This window comes from Heliangelus exortis, chromosome 16 (genome assembly GCF_036169615.1).
Source record: "Heliangelus exortis chromosome 16, bHelExo1.hap1, whole genome shotgun sequence".
NCBI classification, from domain to species: domain Eukaryota; kingdom Metazoa; phylum Chordata; class Aves; order Apodiformes; family Trochilidae; genus Heliangelus; species Heliangelus exortis.
The window spans coordinates 8221039-8238880 of record NC_092437.1 but is presented as its reverse complement, the minus strand read 5'-3'; the positions used below and the strand labels follow the sequence as shown (position 1 = coordinate 8238880).

General features: G+C 39.7%; 1 protein-coding gene across 1 annotated transcript; it reads right to left on the bottom strand.

Moving 5' to 3' along the window:
- Positions 1 to 481: 481 nt before the first annotated feature.
- On the bottom strand, positions 482 to 10499 carry ZFP64 (ZFP64 zinc finger protein). Its single transcript, XM_071759402.1, has 6 exons — positions 10340 to 10499; positions 9626 to 9865; positions 8083 to 8244; positions 7050 to 7112; positions 6190 to 6441; positions 482 to 2384 (listed from the first exon to the last, which is right to left on the bottom strand). Exons 1-6 carry the CDS (start codon positions 10392 to 10394, stop codon positions 1084 to 1086), a joined length of 2073 nt encoding a protein of 690 aa, XP_071615503.1. The 5' UTR covers positions 10395 to 10499; the 3' UTR covers positions 482 to 1083.
- Positions 10500 to 17842: the final 7343 nt, after the last annotated feature.

The window sequence follows — 17842 nt, the reverse complement described above, 5'->3', positions numbered from 1 at the left end:
GTGAAGATGTTATTAACTACCACTACAAGAATGTTCCCCAGATAGAAGTTCTTTCAAATACAGTCTAGAATTCATTCATTATAGTAATGTGCATCATATAATGTTAAATTACCACCTCATTGTGATCCAATCTCAATTCATGCTAGAGTTTCAGACCTTGGATTAGAATCCATTTTGTTTTTTAAATTTTAAATGGAATGAATTTTATCTTTTCCTTTTTCCTTTTTAACTTAAAAAGAACAGAGCCAAAACATAATGCACTTTTACCACCCATGCAGTTACAGACAGGCAGCATAAAGATAAAACCAAAATTTAAGTAGTGTTTGTAAAAAATATATTTGCAGTTGTTTTGTTCTTTAAAACACAGGTGTCTCTGACAGAGATCCCTGATATATATATATATGTATAATTTGCAGTAGTATTCTTGCTAACAAAGTTAGTACTACTGGATAGACAAAATTCTTTTGTTTTCTAAATTTGACTAAATTTGATCACCTGGTCTTCTGCAGAAGCATTTCCAGATTAAGTGCCAGGTGCTAGCCACTTCTACAGATAACAAAGAACAGCACCCTTAAACTTTACCAGGGCTGCATTAGACTTAATAGTAGATGTTTCTTACAGATCAGACATGATGAAGGTGCAGTTAATGCATAAGTAGCACGTAATTGAAACAGATTTCACTTAAAAATATACTTTGGAATAGCTTGGACTATTACCTTTTTGTGTGTGCCTGAAAGAATGAGTCTGCTGCGAAGGTAATTCATCATAAGGTGAGGCTTTCTTATTTTAGCCACCACAATACAAGAATCAAATTGTGGGAAGCTTTACTGCTTGGTGAAATTGTCAACAGTTGCTTCAGTGCTCAGATTTTACAAAGAACACAGCCTGTATTTCAATAGAGGCACATAAACAAACACATCCTCTGTTTCACGTACAAGATGCATGTTTTCACATACAGGTAAGTAAAATGAGCAAGTGGAAGGTATTGGGCTTTGTAAGACATATCCTGCATTCATATATGAACTGTGCATTTCTGCTGACTTCAGCACTGCCTCTGAGATTGAAATTTCTAGTACTTTGAGACTAATCTGGTATGGAGTCTGCTGGACACAGCAAAGCTGTATGGGCTCCACTTTGAATGATAGAATAGGTCTGCTTAGGGGCTTCTGTGTGAGAGGATGAAGAGAAGATAGGAGGAGGGGGAGCTGAAGTGGACACTGTTATACTCTGGCCTCCATCACTAACCACAGTCACTTCTGCTGCTCCTTCTTGTATCAAAGCATTAAGGCCTTCTAAGTCAGAGCAGCTGATTCCAGAGCTGGTGATGAAAGCTTGATTTGCTGAAGCCTCATGACTGCTGACAGGAGCAGCAGGGATCAGGGTTTGGTGTAAGGCGCTTCCATCGCTTTGGTCGTGGGTTGTGAGAAGAACTGCTGGTTGTGCCACAGGCCCTGCTTCACTCTGAGATATGGGAGGTGGAGGTGGTGCCAACAAACTGACTTGGCCCAGAAGCTGCAAGCGGCTGTTGGCAGAGAGGTCTTCCTGATTCTGGCTAACTAATGTAGGAGGCACAACATTCACTGATGCAGCCTGAACAATACTGCTAGTCTGAGGGACCTGATGACCCACAATGATCTTGACCCTTCCCTCATTGTATGGAGAAACCTGAGCAGCCTGAAGTGGGACCTGGAGGTGACTGACAGTAATTGGGGCAGTGGTTTGCCGACCGGGATCCATCTGGAGCTGCAGAACAGCCAGTTCATTATTTTTGGATCCATTATACATACTGTGCTGCTTCTTATGACTCCTAAGAGAATCTTCTCGGACAAAGGAAGCATCACACAGGTCACACTTAAATGCTTTTTTGGCATCCAGTTTGGCAACTTGCCTGGAGCCACCTTGCTTTGGCCTATCTCCTTCCTTCTTCTCTACGGTTTGCTTCTTGGTCTTGACTTTGTCACCATGAGCCTTCCTCACATGAGTTGTCAGGTTGCTCCGCTGCTTGGTATCAAAGCTGCAGAACTCACATTTGAAGGGACGATCCTTGCAGTGGATTCGCTCGTGCACTTTCAGAGCTGCCTTGTTGGAGCAGGAGTAGTTGCATTCTGAGCACTTCACTGGCTGCTCAGGCTGATGAGTTCTTACGTGGTGCCGAAGGCTGGTTTTGTTTCCACACTGGAAGTCACACTCTGGACACTTGAGGGTGTTTTCCATGCTGTGCTTTATACGAATGTGTGATTTCAAGTTTCCTTTCATGGCACAGCGGACCTCGCAGAACTCACATTTGTAAGGTTTCTCCCCAGAATGAACACGCATGTGCCTCTTCAAGTCTGAGTTGATTTTAAATTTAGCAGGACACATCTGACATTGGAAAGGAGCATCTCCTGTCAACAAAAAACACAGTTCAAATTACAGATGAGACACCAAGATTGGAGACACCATTGCTATGATGTCCAGCTGACTTGTTCTAAGCATCTGTAAACTCCCGACATATTTTCAACATTTAGAAAACTTTAACAGGACATTATTTATCAGCTGGTCACTCTCTATGAGCATGCCTGCCCACATCTGTTGCTTTTTCATATTTGCATCCTAAGTATTCTCCATTTTTAGTTCATTTTGTGTTCAACATGCTTTGGAGAACCGACAAAAGCTTATCATTTGTCCCTCTTTAGTAACAGTGTATATCAATAAGTGCTTAAAATTAATAAAGTAAACAATGTAGCTTTAACAGCAATATTTGTGAAATCTAAGTAAACAACATAAACACATTTGTCTTGGCTTTACAGTACAAGATTTACAGGGAAGCTTGTAGGCTAATTTTAAACCTAAGTGACTGGTAGGCTGCTGCAGAAACAGATGCTTAATGGGCATCTGCCTTGCTGCTCAACCCTATATTCCTTCCTGCCTCTCTTGTACCAACATCTGTTCACATGGTGAGTCTGATGAGCTGACAAGAAGAACTGATTAATTTTTTTTTTTGCCTGGTTCATGTGGTGCACAAATACTATTGCTGGCACAGAATGGCAGTGGAAACTCCTCTCTACAGCATAGGGAGATGTAGGGACAAAAGTCATACCTAGGCCAGTGTCAGGTGTCTGCACAACTATAGTGTTTCTACAATTATAGAAAAAAAAAAAACCAAAATCAAACCCAAACAAAACCAAAGAAGGATCACAATGTCAATGTGAGACTAATGAAACATGCATGCAAGTCTCTGACTCTGGGGAAATGTGCTTACACAGATAAGTAACATTAAGCTTTTGTTTTTCTGACACTGCAGCGACCACAAAAGAGGTATTTGCCCCACACAGCACACCTAATTATGTCCCAAAGATGAGTTCAACAAAATCTAATACCAGTTTGTATTCAGACAATATCAGTTTGCATTCATGCAAACAGGTGCATAAAACATAAAATATTCATAAGTGGTTTGGGGTTTTTTTTGAGTAATACTGCTGATCCAGAAAACTAACAATGTAGTTGAAAGTTAGGTCAAATGCTTAACTGATAAAGCATGAAAAATGGATATACTCATCTGCAAGACCTCTGTAAGCTTGTTTTTGTCAGACTACCTATACAAATAATGATTTGAATTTATTTGAATTGCCTGGACCTAAACCATCATTTTGCATTTTCTTTATTTGCAGGCTTGTATCACAGCAGGCATGGCCAAATTTGAAGTCACTAAATAAAATCCAAAGCAAACCTACCAACCCAACTAAATAACTGTTAACCTTTTTCTTTAATCTAAGTATGTAGTTCTCTAAACTACCTAAGCATAAAGTCTTTAGGGAGGTATTACTTTGAAAAAGTGGAAGAACTGTGTTATTATGTTCTAAGACATGCTTGGTGGGGAAAGGAAAAAGAAAACGTGCTTAGTTCACCAAGAATTTATCTTCTTTAATTATCAAAGTGCAAATGGCAGATTTATTTTGTAAGTTAATAATTTATAGAGTTTGTGATAGCTGTATAATTTTGCATAGTTTGCTTATCCAGCTACATCTGTCATACATTTAGCTGCAAATTTTTCAAATCAAATTGTGGCCTACTGTGCTAATCCATGTATCTGCTTAATAATTGAGATACATAGTGCATTATCTATATTAAACAGATTTTATTAATGAAGATGTACTCTTTGTTAATCTGTTTATTTTACAGTAGCTTCACACTCAGCTACTGAATTTTTATTTGCTTTGCTGATGAAGGCACAGTATGTATTTCAATTACTTAATTTTCACGTACAGGGTAGCACAATATATAAAAAAGAATTAGTTATTTTACTGAATATAACAAAATATGTTGGCTCTGTTTATTTAGAGTGGTCTATTACTTAGATTTCTTCATAGTTCTGTCCATATAGAATCAACACTTACAGAATATAGCTTAAAAAAAACAAATAAGTGTCTCATCCTGGAATTATTAATTGTAAGAGTAGTTTTACTCAACAGGAAACTGATCTTTAATTGACTTGTTCAACAAGTAATGCTATGTTGATAATCTCACTCTAAGCAATGAGGGTTACACTTGCCTTCCAGAGAATGACTATATATGATTATATTCTACAGTATATAAGTAATATATATTCTACATAGCAGTCTTAATTTTCCCTTAAAACTCGCTGTGTGCGTAATAATTTTGTAATTTAACAAGAAAGAAATAATTACTTTCCAAATTCTTGTGACCCCTTTCAGAGAATAATAATAAAAAGGTCCTGTTACAAAAGAGGATTTTGGAGAAATGGAAGAGACAACAAAAGACTTAAGTTTTAGCATAATTAAGTTGCTTAATATTCAGACTGATCTGCCAACAAGAAAGAAGGTAGCCTAAAACTATTTTCCAACTATTTTTCAACTCTTTCCAACTATTTAATCTCACAAAAATCTAACTGCTGAAAACAGAAGAGAACCATGATCATTCACAGGTTTTCCCACAGCCAAATTCAGAGCACACCTGCCCATATACCTAAATGCACATGACCAGGGGGAAACATAATACCATTGTGTGTTTACTAACAGATAACTTCTCAAAACAACCCATACAATTTTGACTGACTATCACATCTTTTTACATAGGAATAGAAAGAGGAAAACTTGTAAAAGAACTGCCCAACAGTCCTGCCTGTTCCATCCCAGCAGATTTGTGAAGTATAAAAGAATCTTTTCTGCTGGAGATGGATTGGTTTAGCTCTCCTCTCCTTCACAATGCACAAGGGATTTATTTCTTCTATTACTCAAAATAAATCCCATCTTGCACACATCTGAACTAATGTTGTTTAGTACTTGAATTCAGTATCAGATGTAAGATAGGTTCAAAGCTAATCTAGTAATCACTGAACCATAACCACCTTGCAGCTAAAATTCACAGAACTAATCAAATGTATAAAAGACAACACAGAAACTAATCCAGTGCTTTGGATTAGGTGAAAAACAACATCTGAAGACAACTGTACAAAGACAACAGTACAGCAGTATCTTTATAGTGAATCTCTTCTAGGAACCATTTATAAGAGAAAATCTAATTAAATGGAAACTTAAACAAACAATGCATATACAAAATTATTCAAAGTTTGTAAGCCTGGAGGTTAACTCTTTCTATCCATAGAACAAAAATCATATGGGCAGAATATATTTTTTGCTGCTCATACTACTCTGTTAAGGTCCATCAATCTGCACATGGACAATATCACAAAGAAAGGTCAAAAGAAGGTGTAACTGTAACTTAAATTGGAAATTACTTTCTAACGTACCAACGCAAAAAAAAATTATGCAGCTGAGGTTTGCACTGATGTAATTAGCTCAATTATAAAATAATTTCAGTGCTTCTAATACAGTAGGCCAGATATAAGAGATAGAAACCTAGATGCTTTTAATCAATCAATCCATAAATCAGATCCTTCTGTTATACTGGTTTAAGAACATCAAATAGGCAGCTTCAAAATTAATATAGAAGGAAATCTACCAAGAATTAGATGTCCTCTGATTGCTTCCAGGTGTTCTTTCTTGCTATAGAACTATGTTGTCCTACTTGATTCTAAGCCCAAGAAATTCACAGAAACTGCAGGTTTCTGCCCAGGTGCTTTTGAGAACTCCAGCAGGCCCTTGCTGGCAACTTGACACCTGTACAATTTAAAAAGTCTTCCCTACGACTTTCAACTATCTGCACAACTGAATTTTAGCACCAAGTTACCTGTGTGGGATCTGAGGTGCACAGTCAGCTGGCTGGAGTTGCGGCTGGCGTAGGGACAGATCTGGCACTTGAACGGGCGCTCGTTGGAGTGAATGCGCTGGTGCTTGTTGAGGCTGCTGCTGTCAGCTGCTGCATAGTCACAGTGCTTACATTTGTAAGGCTTCACCCCAGTGTGGGAATGCATGTGCATCTTCAGCTTGTCTTTACGACTGAAGCATTTGTTACAAACTTCACATTTATGGGGCTTGTCTCCTTGGAACAGAAGAACATTAACACATCAAGAATTTTTGCACCGTAAGGATGCTTTTGCAATTGAAAAAACAAAACAAACACACACTAAATAGAAGATTGGGATGGTTTTCAGAAGTTGGATGTTGGATTGCAGCAGCCATCCTAGCAGCTAAGAACTCTTCTGCCAGAAGGCTGCATGATCAAGTGCAACAAACTTAGAAGATCCTTTGGAACTTCCTCCCCTTATAACTCTGAAATTGCTATTTAGAGGGTAGGAAGGTGAAATGCTGGAATCACTGTTTCATGATTTGAGGAACAAACTAGATTTATGCACCACCACCACACTGTACCCTGATAAAGACATGGGCTGCACTCCAGAAATTCAACTGTGCCTTAAATCCATGTACAGCATTTGTGTTTGATAGCTGTGAGTGGTACTGCCCACAGCTGGACAACTTAACAACAAAACAGCCATTTCCCAGGAATGGAGAAATACAATATTAGAATGTACAGACATATGTGGACATTCTACCTAATTTATCTATAGATATGTTATTTTGCAGGAAAACACATTCTGACAAAATTCCAGAATGAGGAAACCTACAGTAAAACATAGTAACAATATAAACCTGTGTGTGTTCGTAGATGACGTTCCATATCCTTCATACCATAGGAAGTCTTGAACTGGCAACCTGAAAATTGTAAGATTAAGAGAATTAAATTTAAAGGAAAATAGAATAAAACCCCCATACTACCATATTCAAGGCATTGTATTTCTTTTCAAGAACATTGTATTTAAAAATCAGTATTAACAGAAAACAAATTCTCCATCTTGTTTACTCACATCTACTTAAAATAATGATTGGCTCAGCTATGATCTTCAGTTTTCTAATGTTTCTAGGAACTAGTTCACTATATTACTGTTTTCTCTGAGCTTTGAAACACATTTTCTACAACCTCTGCCCAGGTTTTGAGATGCTTTTAACACTACACAAGGCATGGTGGAGGAACTAATTAATTACACCTATGAATTCAAGTTAGAGCAACTGGGAAGTCAGGTAACAGCTACCATTCAGGAATTCTGTCCAAGTGGAAAGTGCTACAGTTTTAGAGCACAGAAATGAATGCCAACCATTTGAAATGTGCTTTTCAAATGAGGCTTCCAAAAAGTGACCATAACTTCTGTTACCATTAATATGACTCGTCTACATGACTGTTTCTGCACACATTTTCTGCATATTCCATAGTTTTTGTGCATTATGGTCCCAAAATACTTTGCTTCAATCCATCCTTATAAAAATGCTAGCTGAACGAAGACAAAATATAATGGAATACTTCTCATGTACAACAACATCAGTTAGCAAAAAAATAATAAGACTCTGCTCTTACACTGCTACTGGTGTGGGTATAGGCCACTGCTTATACACAAACCCACTGCAGCATTGCCAAAGTTTACCACAGCACAGCACCAGTGTCTAAGGACATATGAAATCAAAAGCTGCTCCTGGAATCCATGGTGGTACATCACACCTTTAGTAAGTGGGCTGCCTTTCAGGTTCAGCTCATCTTAACTGCTTAGGACAGAGAGAGCTAATCTGCATATTGTGTATGAGACCTATCAATTTTAAAATGAAAGGGCAGAAGGTACAGTTCACATCTTACCTGGATAGCAGCAGTTTAGTTTCTTCTGTGTAAGTGAGGAAGAAGATTTTCTTGACCGTGCTTTTGGTGGTGTAGAGACAACAGCAGCAGCTGGAGGCTCAGTGCTTTCACTGGGTAGGTATGTTTGATAGCCATGCTCAAACACAAACTCTGGTGCAGAAACTAAACATATAAAAGGCATCATTTTGCAAGCATTAGCTTTTCCAATGAGAAAAAATTTGTTATTTTCTAGTTTCATTAATTAATTATCTGTTCAGTTTTTTCCAGCAACATTCCTGTTCCTGGTTTCCTATTCAGCAGGAAGAGGGAAAGGCTTTTCTCTCCCTTGCTCTCACTGCCAATTCTGTCATGATGCAATGAGCCATGCTGAACCTAGTACAACCTAGACAAGTATACACACTTGTCTCCCTCTGAATCCTATCTGACTGCACTGTTCAGTTTCTTCAGGACTTCAGCTTCCTCTGAAGCCTGTCCAGGTCTTGCATTAATAAATGTTTGCTTGTTTTTCAACACTGGCTACAGTGCTACAGCCCAAAGGAGAAAACACTCAAATTATTTATATGACAAATGTTGTCAAAAAGATACCATGTAAACAACTTTTTTTTTCTACATTTTTAAAGTTCAGCCTCTTTCAACTATGCTGTTTTTAGCTGCTACTCACAAGAAGTAAAACTACCTCAGCCAAAATAGCAGCTTTTATATCAATTAAACAACCCTATACCCCAAAAGGGCAGAAGGATATAACTACCCTTATTTTAAAGATGGGTAAATATGAAGCAGAAAAATGACTCATCCAAAACCCTCACTGAGTTGAGGGATTATAATACAGAAATTCCTGGAAGCAAGCCCTGAATTCAGTTTGTTTCATTGCTCTTCCAGATTCTCTGTCCTAATCTGTCTATCCCAATTAGAGTCAAACAATTTGGATTTTAGTAAGGTACCAGACCAAAATAAAGTAAAACTATATATAGAAGGGAAAACCTTCAGACATGGAACAAAACTCTACTTTTACTTAAATGTCTGCCAGCTCTGGACCTTACTTTAGCCTTTGTATAGGGCAGAAATTTTGAGTAATATTTTTCCTGTCAATTTGTTGTGGGAGCAGTGCTAGGGAATGCAGTGTTCTCACATAAAAAGGCCTGAATTGGCACCTGAAAGCAATTCTGTGCCTGTTTTTCATCAAGAATGGTCTTAGAAAACAAAATGCAGAGTGATTTGATTATTTTTCATAAGTATTAACAATGTTAATTAGTTTGTACAAGTTGGTTACCCAACACCTTAGACTTAAGCAATCCTTGAAATGAACTTGCAATTGAGATGCAAATTAAGTAACCACTGTCATACCAAAAAACAAGAAGGCAGCAAGCCCCCTTTCTTTTTTCTTCCTTTACTTGCAGGAATGTGACAATTCATGTGAAAACTGTGTTATATGAATAATGTGTTATTTTCACTTGGGGTGATGGGGACACAGGAGCAGAGGGAGGTGGAACATTGCCACTTGACTTAAGTTGCTTGCTCTCAAGCTCCTGTAACACCAAGGTACCTGTGATGGTTTGGGTCTCTGAAGCGATGGTCCTGGTTGTGGTTTGGGTCTGTGTCGATGGTACCGTTTCTTCCGACACAAACTGGACCGTGCTGGTGGCCCCGGCTGCTGCACTGGTGAGCTGGCACCCGCTTTGCTTGTGCCCCACAAAGGCATCGAGGTTATTGAACTGCTGCTTGCAGATACCACAGATGTGGATGTCGGGGGTCAGCTCCACCAGCACGGTGGTGCCACCAGGAACTGTGGAGACAGGAGCAGGGTAAAGACCTCGTCCCGCGAAAAAGGAAATGGGTGAAACCTCTCAAAACTGACAATCAGACACAGCACTGACCAAACGCCCCCGGGGTGGCCGAGCCCTGACCAGAGCTGCGGGGGTCAATGAGGGGCCCCGGGCCGCCCCTGATCCCCGGACAATGTTTCTGCAGAGGCCTCAGGGACCCCGGCGGAGGGGTCCCCGACACCGCACCCCGCGGAGCGCAGCGCAATTGGCCTCGGCCCCGCTCCACGGAGCTCTTCCCGGGTCCCGCGGCCTGTGCGGGCCGTCGCCCTCACCCAGATTCCCGGGTTCCCCCCCCAGCCAGGTTCCCGGGCTCGGCTCCCGCCCGTTTCTTGCGCTACTCAGGTTTCGGGGCCTGCCAAGGCCCCAGCTCAACTCGCTTTCCGCCGCGCGGGCCCCGGAGCGCGCATACCCCGCTGTCGCGCAGCGGCACTTACACTGCACGGGACTGGGAAAGGCCGGCGCCGCCCCCGCCGCGCTGCCGGGGTTCATGGCGGCTGCGAGCCCCGCACACCGCCTCTGCCACCTGCAAAGGGCTTATTCCCGACAGGGAACCTTTCCCCCCCGCGCCTCTCGGCCGCCGAGCGGGGGCGGATGTGGATGAGCCGAGCATGCTCAGTGGCAGCGGCGAGGCTGCGGCTGCCCTCACGTACCGGCGGGCTGAGGGCTGCAGGCGCTGTCGCCTCTTCCTTTCACCTCTTCCTTTCACCTCTTCCTTTCACCTCTTCCTTTCACCTCCTCCTTTCACCTCCTCCTTTCACCTCCTCATGGCCGAAGCTGCTTCTGTTCCTGCCCGAGCTCCGCCACGGAGCATCCCTGACAAACCAAACCCCTGTCATTAAAGCCCTTTGCCCGCCAGTGCGAGGCCTGCGAGCTCCGTGAGAACAACAGCCCCAGATGCGGCATTGCCGGGACACAGTGTGGGGCTGCGGCCTCGGTGCTGCAGCGCTCCTTACCCCAGAGGCCTTTGTCTTAAATTAGGGCTTTAATGTGTCTACCAGTGCCTGTGGGACTGACAATGATTTTGGGCTGCTGGTGGGATTAAATCTTGGGGCAGAAGCGGTGAAAACTAGCCTTGAGTTTTGGCCTTTCCTTTGGGGCCGTGTTACTGGCTTTCATGTAAAAAACTATATTGGTAGCACAACACTAATAACTGGGCTGAAAACCAGACTGGTTGTTCAGGTATAATTGTCAGGAAACTTACCTGATATTCCAGCTCTTTCTACCAATCATACTTTCCAAGACCTGTCTCCTTACAAGCTATTTCTCCTCCACAAACTCTCAGCCTTTTTTGCAGTCACGTTTACCCCAAATCTTGAGGATTTCATTTAGAGTATCAAATCTGATAACCACTGAAGTTACTGGAAAGCCTCTCCATTGTTTGGGTTTCTGGATGTAGGCCTCAGTGTTGCAGGCAGATGGTTTTCCTCCAGGGCTTTCCTTTCAGATGACACCTTTTTGGGGAGGATTGACATGTTTTGTGCCAAGTGCGTTCAGTGCTTTGCAGCAGCAAAACGGCTTTGCTATTTTGGAGTGCCAGCTCACTGAGAGTTACACTGCTTTGCCCTATATTAAAAATATAGGTATTCAGGAAAGACCCACATTATAGATCCACTGAGTAGAAAATAGAGATTTGGAAGGCAGGTGGCCTTTAATTCTGGTAGATGCCTTTTACTACTTGAATTTCACCAGGCTTTAAGACACACAAAGTTCCATTTGCATGTGATCAGTAAAGACTCAGCATTTGGCAGCCTAAGTTCCTTACAAACACATTCCATCCATCCAGGCTCACGCTGCTTTCAGACTTGTGTTAGGCACCAATATTTCTTGTGTTCTCTAGGGAGTGCACAGTAGTGGGGAGAAGAACATTTACCTGGTGATACAGCGATGAAGTGTCTGGGAGGGAGCAGAACAGACTAACATGGTTGAATAAAGATGATACAATGTGGATTAACATAAATGGGAAAACAAAGTCTTTGCTTTCTCCTGTGAGTTTGATTTTGTTGCTGAATGATTTTATAGCTATGTGGATGTAACTGCATATTCATTAATAAATGCAGAATAGTTTATGTATGCACTAAACATACCCTGAGTTTCAGATGCCAGTTCATATTACAGCTGAAGTTTTATTTTCCTGGGAAAGTGGTATCTGCTTGACATTTCCGTTGACCCATTTTGCCAAAACAATATAGCACAGACATGGGATTGTTAGGGGGCCAAGATAAGACACAAAAGGTGATAATCCTTGTTCCGGCCTTTGAAACCTGCTAACTGTGTTTGATAGTTTGTAGTGCTGCTTGCAAGGGTCAAATTTATCTCATTTCAAGACCAGGTATATTAGAATCCAATTTCAGATTAAAATTTAAGACATTAAAGTACTAACAAAGAAGGAAACCAAATATATTCCACACAATGCATATGGAACGTGGAACATTAATAGGAGTTTCAAAATTTATTCATAATCCTCTCTCATCCCCAAAATAATAAAAATTAAGTAATTAGGGAATTACTGATTTTGGAAATATAGATGGTTTTCTGGTTGCATGGTTACACAGCCAGTACCTATACAACAACACAGAAATAGGAATGTGGTTAATGGTGATGAGACTGTTTTGGGAGTATATCCAAAAGAAATTAAATCTTATTCTAAGAGTAATCAACCTGAATCTAATTTTCCACAGTACAGATAGAGCTGTAGAACTGAAAGCTGACTATTGGCTAATTTTGCTGTTTTTTTCCAGAGTGCTGTGACCCATTTCCAAAGCTGACAGAGTGTCTGCATGTCTGTGTATCCACCAATTATAGTTACAGTCACAGGTGTACCTTGGAGTATAGGATAACTTATTTTAATCTATTTCTCCATTGGTTTAATGCCTTTTCATTAGAATAGAAGTCTGCTTGACTTGATTAGAAAAAAAAAACAGGCATTGTGCTTTGCTAGAAGTGGATTTTCATTTATCCAAGGACATGTAATGACAGTTGGGCAGGCTCTGTGCCCCCCTTTTGACTGCCAGAACAAATAGAGCAGGGAAGGAGTGTTGCAGCTGTACTCACTGATGTGCTTGCTTCTTCAGACTCAGTGTCAGGGTAACAATATTTGATTGATACAGGGATGGTTTGAGGTTGCACTGCTCTGTCAGATATGAATATTTTCATGTTGGGTGTGTTACCAGCTCTTCTAGAAACATTTGTTCCATCATTCAGTTGGACACTGTTAATGAGAAGTGTTCAGTTAACTTACAGGAAAAGATTCAGAGCTGACTGGACTGCTGCAACTGGGATCTGAAAGAGGAATTCCCTCCACCTCTTCCATCATTCCTTCCAGCACTATTGCAAAAAGTGCTTTGGTCAGTAGCAAACTGAACTGTGGAGTTTAACTGTGCTGGCAAGGGTTGAAGGCAACTGGAAGGAAAGTGATTGGTCTTGGGCTGCTCTTGCATTGTTCTTCCCATCTCTGTTATTTCCCAGCATGCTGCAAATACAGCTTGGCTAAGAATTTTCAGGGTTTTTGTTTTTTTTTTCACTGGGAGAAGAGAGGGTGAGGCCAAACGAGTACTTTCCACAGGGCCATCTGCATTTTCATAATGTCTGTGGTGGGAAAAGTTTTTCAGATTCAGGCAGCTATGTGTGGACAAAACCAGAGAGAGAAAGGTGCCTGCACAAGAAGAACCAGTAGCCTGCAATGCATATTCCTATGGTTCAAGTCCTTGGCCTCTTACAGCTTAAAGTTGTATTAACTGTCAAATCACTTGCTCTGGGTTTTGTTTTACATGTATGGTTAAAAGAAGAAGAAAAACCAGCCAATAGTCACTGACTTCAGCATAGTGAAGAGCTTGAAATACTTAAAAAAATGCCTCATGTCTTTGGGATAACTGCCACTGTCTGATCCACTGCTGTTTACAAGACCCCCTGACATCTGGCACTTCCAAATATAACGTAAGCACGTGACTTAAAAAAGATTTGACTTAACAGTTATATCACCTCTTTGCATAAGATCTTTGTAGTGAAATGATTTCTGAAACACAGGAGGATGTGGGTAGCATGGCTCACAGAGATACCAATTATCAAATGCACATTTACTGGGAAAGCTCTTTGAGGCTGGCACTGCTCACTGCTTGAGGTTTCAGCAGTACTTAGCCTGATAAAGGCTCAATTCTGGCTTTGGCGTGAACACTGAAAACACCATTATTACCTTATTAATAACTAATAACACAGATCAGGACTTTATCAAACAATGTTTTGGACAGAGAGTTTTCATTTTACTGGATGAGGATTGATGTCTTGGAGTATAACACCGTACCAAGCACTTGAGTCATCGAGCAGAGCTCTGCTGAGATCACACTTGACACTATTTCCAGCCTCTAAGGCATAAATCAGTATGCATGTGTAATCCTCATCACCCTTAACCTGACTGAAATGAAAATACTGCAGTGCTTCAGGCTCCCTACAAGTGCAGTGCAAGCAAACAAGGCCCAGAAAAGACAAATGTCAATCATGAGAGAGAAAGAAAAACAAATTAGAAGCATAAAAAAAGTCAGGCTACATCGGAGCCTCAGAGACAGGCATTCCCAGGCACTGTGTTGCAGAGCTGTGGCTTCAGTGCTTTCCTGGAGACAGACAAGGGATGTGTAGACTTTTACCTCCATGAAGAGCTTCTGTCCATACCCTCCCATCATCTGAGATTACACAGGGGAAACGTATCCTGCTTTGCAAGCTCAGAGGAAAAATCCCAAACAACCTAACCCAGATCTACTGAAGGGAGTTGTCTGTTGAGCTAGAGAGGGAAACAAACCCTGACATCAAGAAAGCCCTTTAAAATATTATATAATTTATTGTTTTGTTTGCCTCTCTGGTTGGAGGACGATAGCTTTAAAAAAGAAAAAAAAATATGGAAACCATAGTTATGAAAATATAAATGAAGAACATTCTAATAAGACACATAAAAAACCCCAAGAATTTTGCAATAAAAGAATACTAACTTGGTTATAAGCTCATGGTCACCGAAGAGGGAAAGCTTATCTCTCTTGAAGGCCTTGGTGTGAAAACATCACAAGTGAGACTGGGATGTGGCCTAGGGGACAGACAAAAAAGAAATGTAAATTATAATTGAAAATTTCAAGACACTGAAGATGGAGTCAAATGAATGGTGGATTTAGAGAAAAAAGCACAGCCAATTAAAATACCTTGAAGATTCAAACCCCATTTTTTAGCATTTCATAATTATATTGATGGATAATGACATACACAGCAACATAAATGCACTGAGCTCAAATTAATTATGTTAAAATAATAGGTAATCTGTCTCCGTGTTGATAACATATAATTATGATGGTGTTTTTCAAATGTTTTAAAGTAACGTCATTTCATTTCATAATGTAAGGTAGGGATTTTGCTGCTTAATGTATTTGCTATTTATACAATATTTTCTATGTAGTTTCTTTACAATAAATAAAGTTGAAATAATCAGTTGGTAACTAAAGATATCTCTTACTGCTGCATGAACTCTAATATAACTCAATATGAAAATATTATTCACTGAAATAGCACATTGACAACTGTGATTAAAGCTCAAGTGAATACTGTAATAAAATAGAATTATTTTTTTTTTTTTGAAATGTCTAATTATTCATTGTCAGAAAGCAGACCTTAATTCTTACAGGGAAATTTTCAGGATTTTATGGGGTTAACTGTGCTTCAACATCTTTCACGCAATGGAAAACACATGGTTATGATCAGAAAACTTAGCTGTATTGTTTCAGGACTCAGTTCAGATTCTTAGGGAATTTCTGATTATTCTCAATTGCGTCTCAGCAGAAACTGCCCTTTCCCAGTACCTGGCAGCCTGGCTCGGCTCGGTCTCCCTCACTGCCCCGGTGGGTGGAGAACAAGGGACCAGTTCCACCCCTGAGCTCTGCAGTTGAGTTCCTGCAGGAGCTGCTGCACAGCCGGGCTGCAGTGCCTTGGGGCTTCCTGCAGGAAAATCCTGCTCTGGTATCAGGCTCTCATTATCCTTAAGGAAATGCTTTATGCCCTTTCTTCACCTGAGAGTGGAATTGGTATTTTTGTGGAACTGGAGTATCCCTAAACTGCTCTAAAAGTATTGGGTCATTTAAGCTTTATAACTTTTTTTTTTTTTTTTTTTTTAACTATTATCTCTAATTAACTTTTTTCTTTGCAGACTGTTTCTCTGTCATACCTTCCTGTCCTTCCTGTACCTCTCATCTCTTTGTATTTCTGTTTATTCTTTTTTTTCCTAAATTCCTATTGGCTGCTATCATAATCTGAATAAACTTCAGAACAAATTTTCATTATTATGATGATGAATATGTCACATGGGAAAATAAAGTAGTTAATTTGTGGAATATAATTCAGCACATTTTGTATAAATACAAAAGTACAGTAAAACTCCACTGGGATAAACATGATAACAAATAAATGCTGGATCTGAGATTGTACAGCTCCAGTCTAATATTCAGTCATTTTTATTGTTAGATTTGGGTTAAAAATGGAAAGTAACACCAGGAGAGGGACTCCCTTGGTACTCGGTGGACTTTTGTCTGCTCCCTAGCAGGGCATAGAAGTAATTTTATTCTAGAAGCTTTCGAATGCTTTACAAGTAATAGAAACCAAGTGAGAAAAGCATATTCCATATTTTAGATCTGACATTCTCATAGAAAGGAATATATAAAAAAAATCAAGGATTCAAAATACTTGCCTGTGATTCAGTACCTAAAGATTTTCTGGTGTTTTTCAGAATTCCCTTGAGAACTATAAATGCTGCTGAGCTAGAAGTACCCATTGTAGCTATAGTCACTTTTGCCACTTTATCAAACTAACGAGCCATTGAGTGATGCTATTCCCAGGTTCAACTCTACTGGGGAGGGAAAGTAGAAAACAAAACTGAAATTTAGACAGAATGGAATTCCTAAGAGCCAGGACAACTAGGATTTATTAATTCATATACTCCAAAGCTTACCAAAAATAATCTTCCTTCAGTTTTTCTCTATAAATCCTACCATCTTGCATGAGGTCTGTGTGTATAGAAAAGGCTGCAGAATTTCAGTACAAGCAATGCCTCTCAATTTGCCACAAAAACACCTTTTTTTGGGTTTCCTCTTCACACAACCATGGCTTGTGCAAAGGTCCATAAAAGAGAAATGTTTTACTGTCAGATGGCAGTAAGAACTTCTGCATATATCTTAGCTATCAGAGATCAGACCTCTCTAACTTTTAAATTAAAAGATTTCTTTAGCTAAATTAACTGATGATAGATAAAAAATAAAGACAAAAAAGGCTTTTTAATGGTGTAATTATATGTAATTTATTAAGCACCATGTCCTGGGCATTGGACCTACAGCTTCTGACAACTGCAAATTTTTATTACCAAAAAAGTCCTATTCTGAGTTAAGTGGGATTATTCAAGTGAGCAAGAGTTGTGTTTCTTTTTATGCTATGGTAGTATTGTTAGAATGATTAAAAAAGTAAATGAGACACTTTCTTTGTGTGCAAATTTTAATTAAATTTGCCATAACTCAGAGAAATATGACTCCAAGTTTTTGTCAGAGCCAGTGTGAAAAGAACTCTGCATTTGACCTGTATAAACATAATGCTGTTTTACAAAGCATTGGAGGGTATTCTGACTAAGAAATTCTATCCACTGATCTCTAATTATCAAGGTTTTGAGCTTGGTAAATACTGATGTAAAATAATAAAAAGTATTTTGTTTTTGCTCTACAACTTCATGCTACTATTCTTGAACTGTGCAAGGAAAAAAAAAAAGAAAAAATATAATCCTTCTGAAAGAATGCTTTATCTCTGCGTTTCTGTCACAAGATGTTGGTACTTTATTTTTTCAGGCACTGAAAAGATCATGAAAAGGATAAGAATGAGGGGGTAACACCTTCAGTTCCTTTAGAATAACATCTGCCTGTAAAAATCAC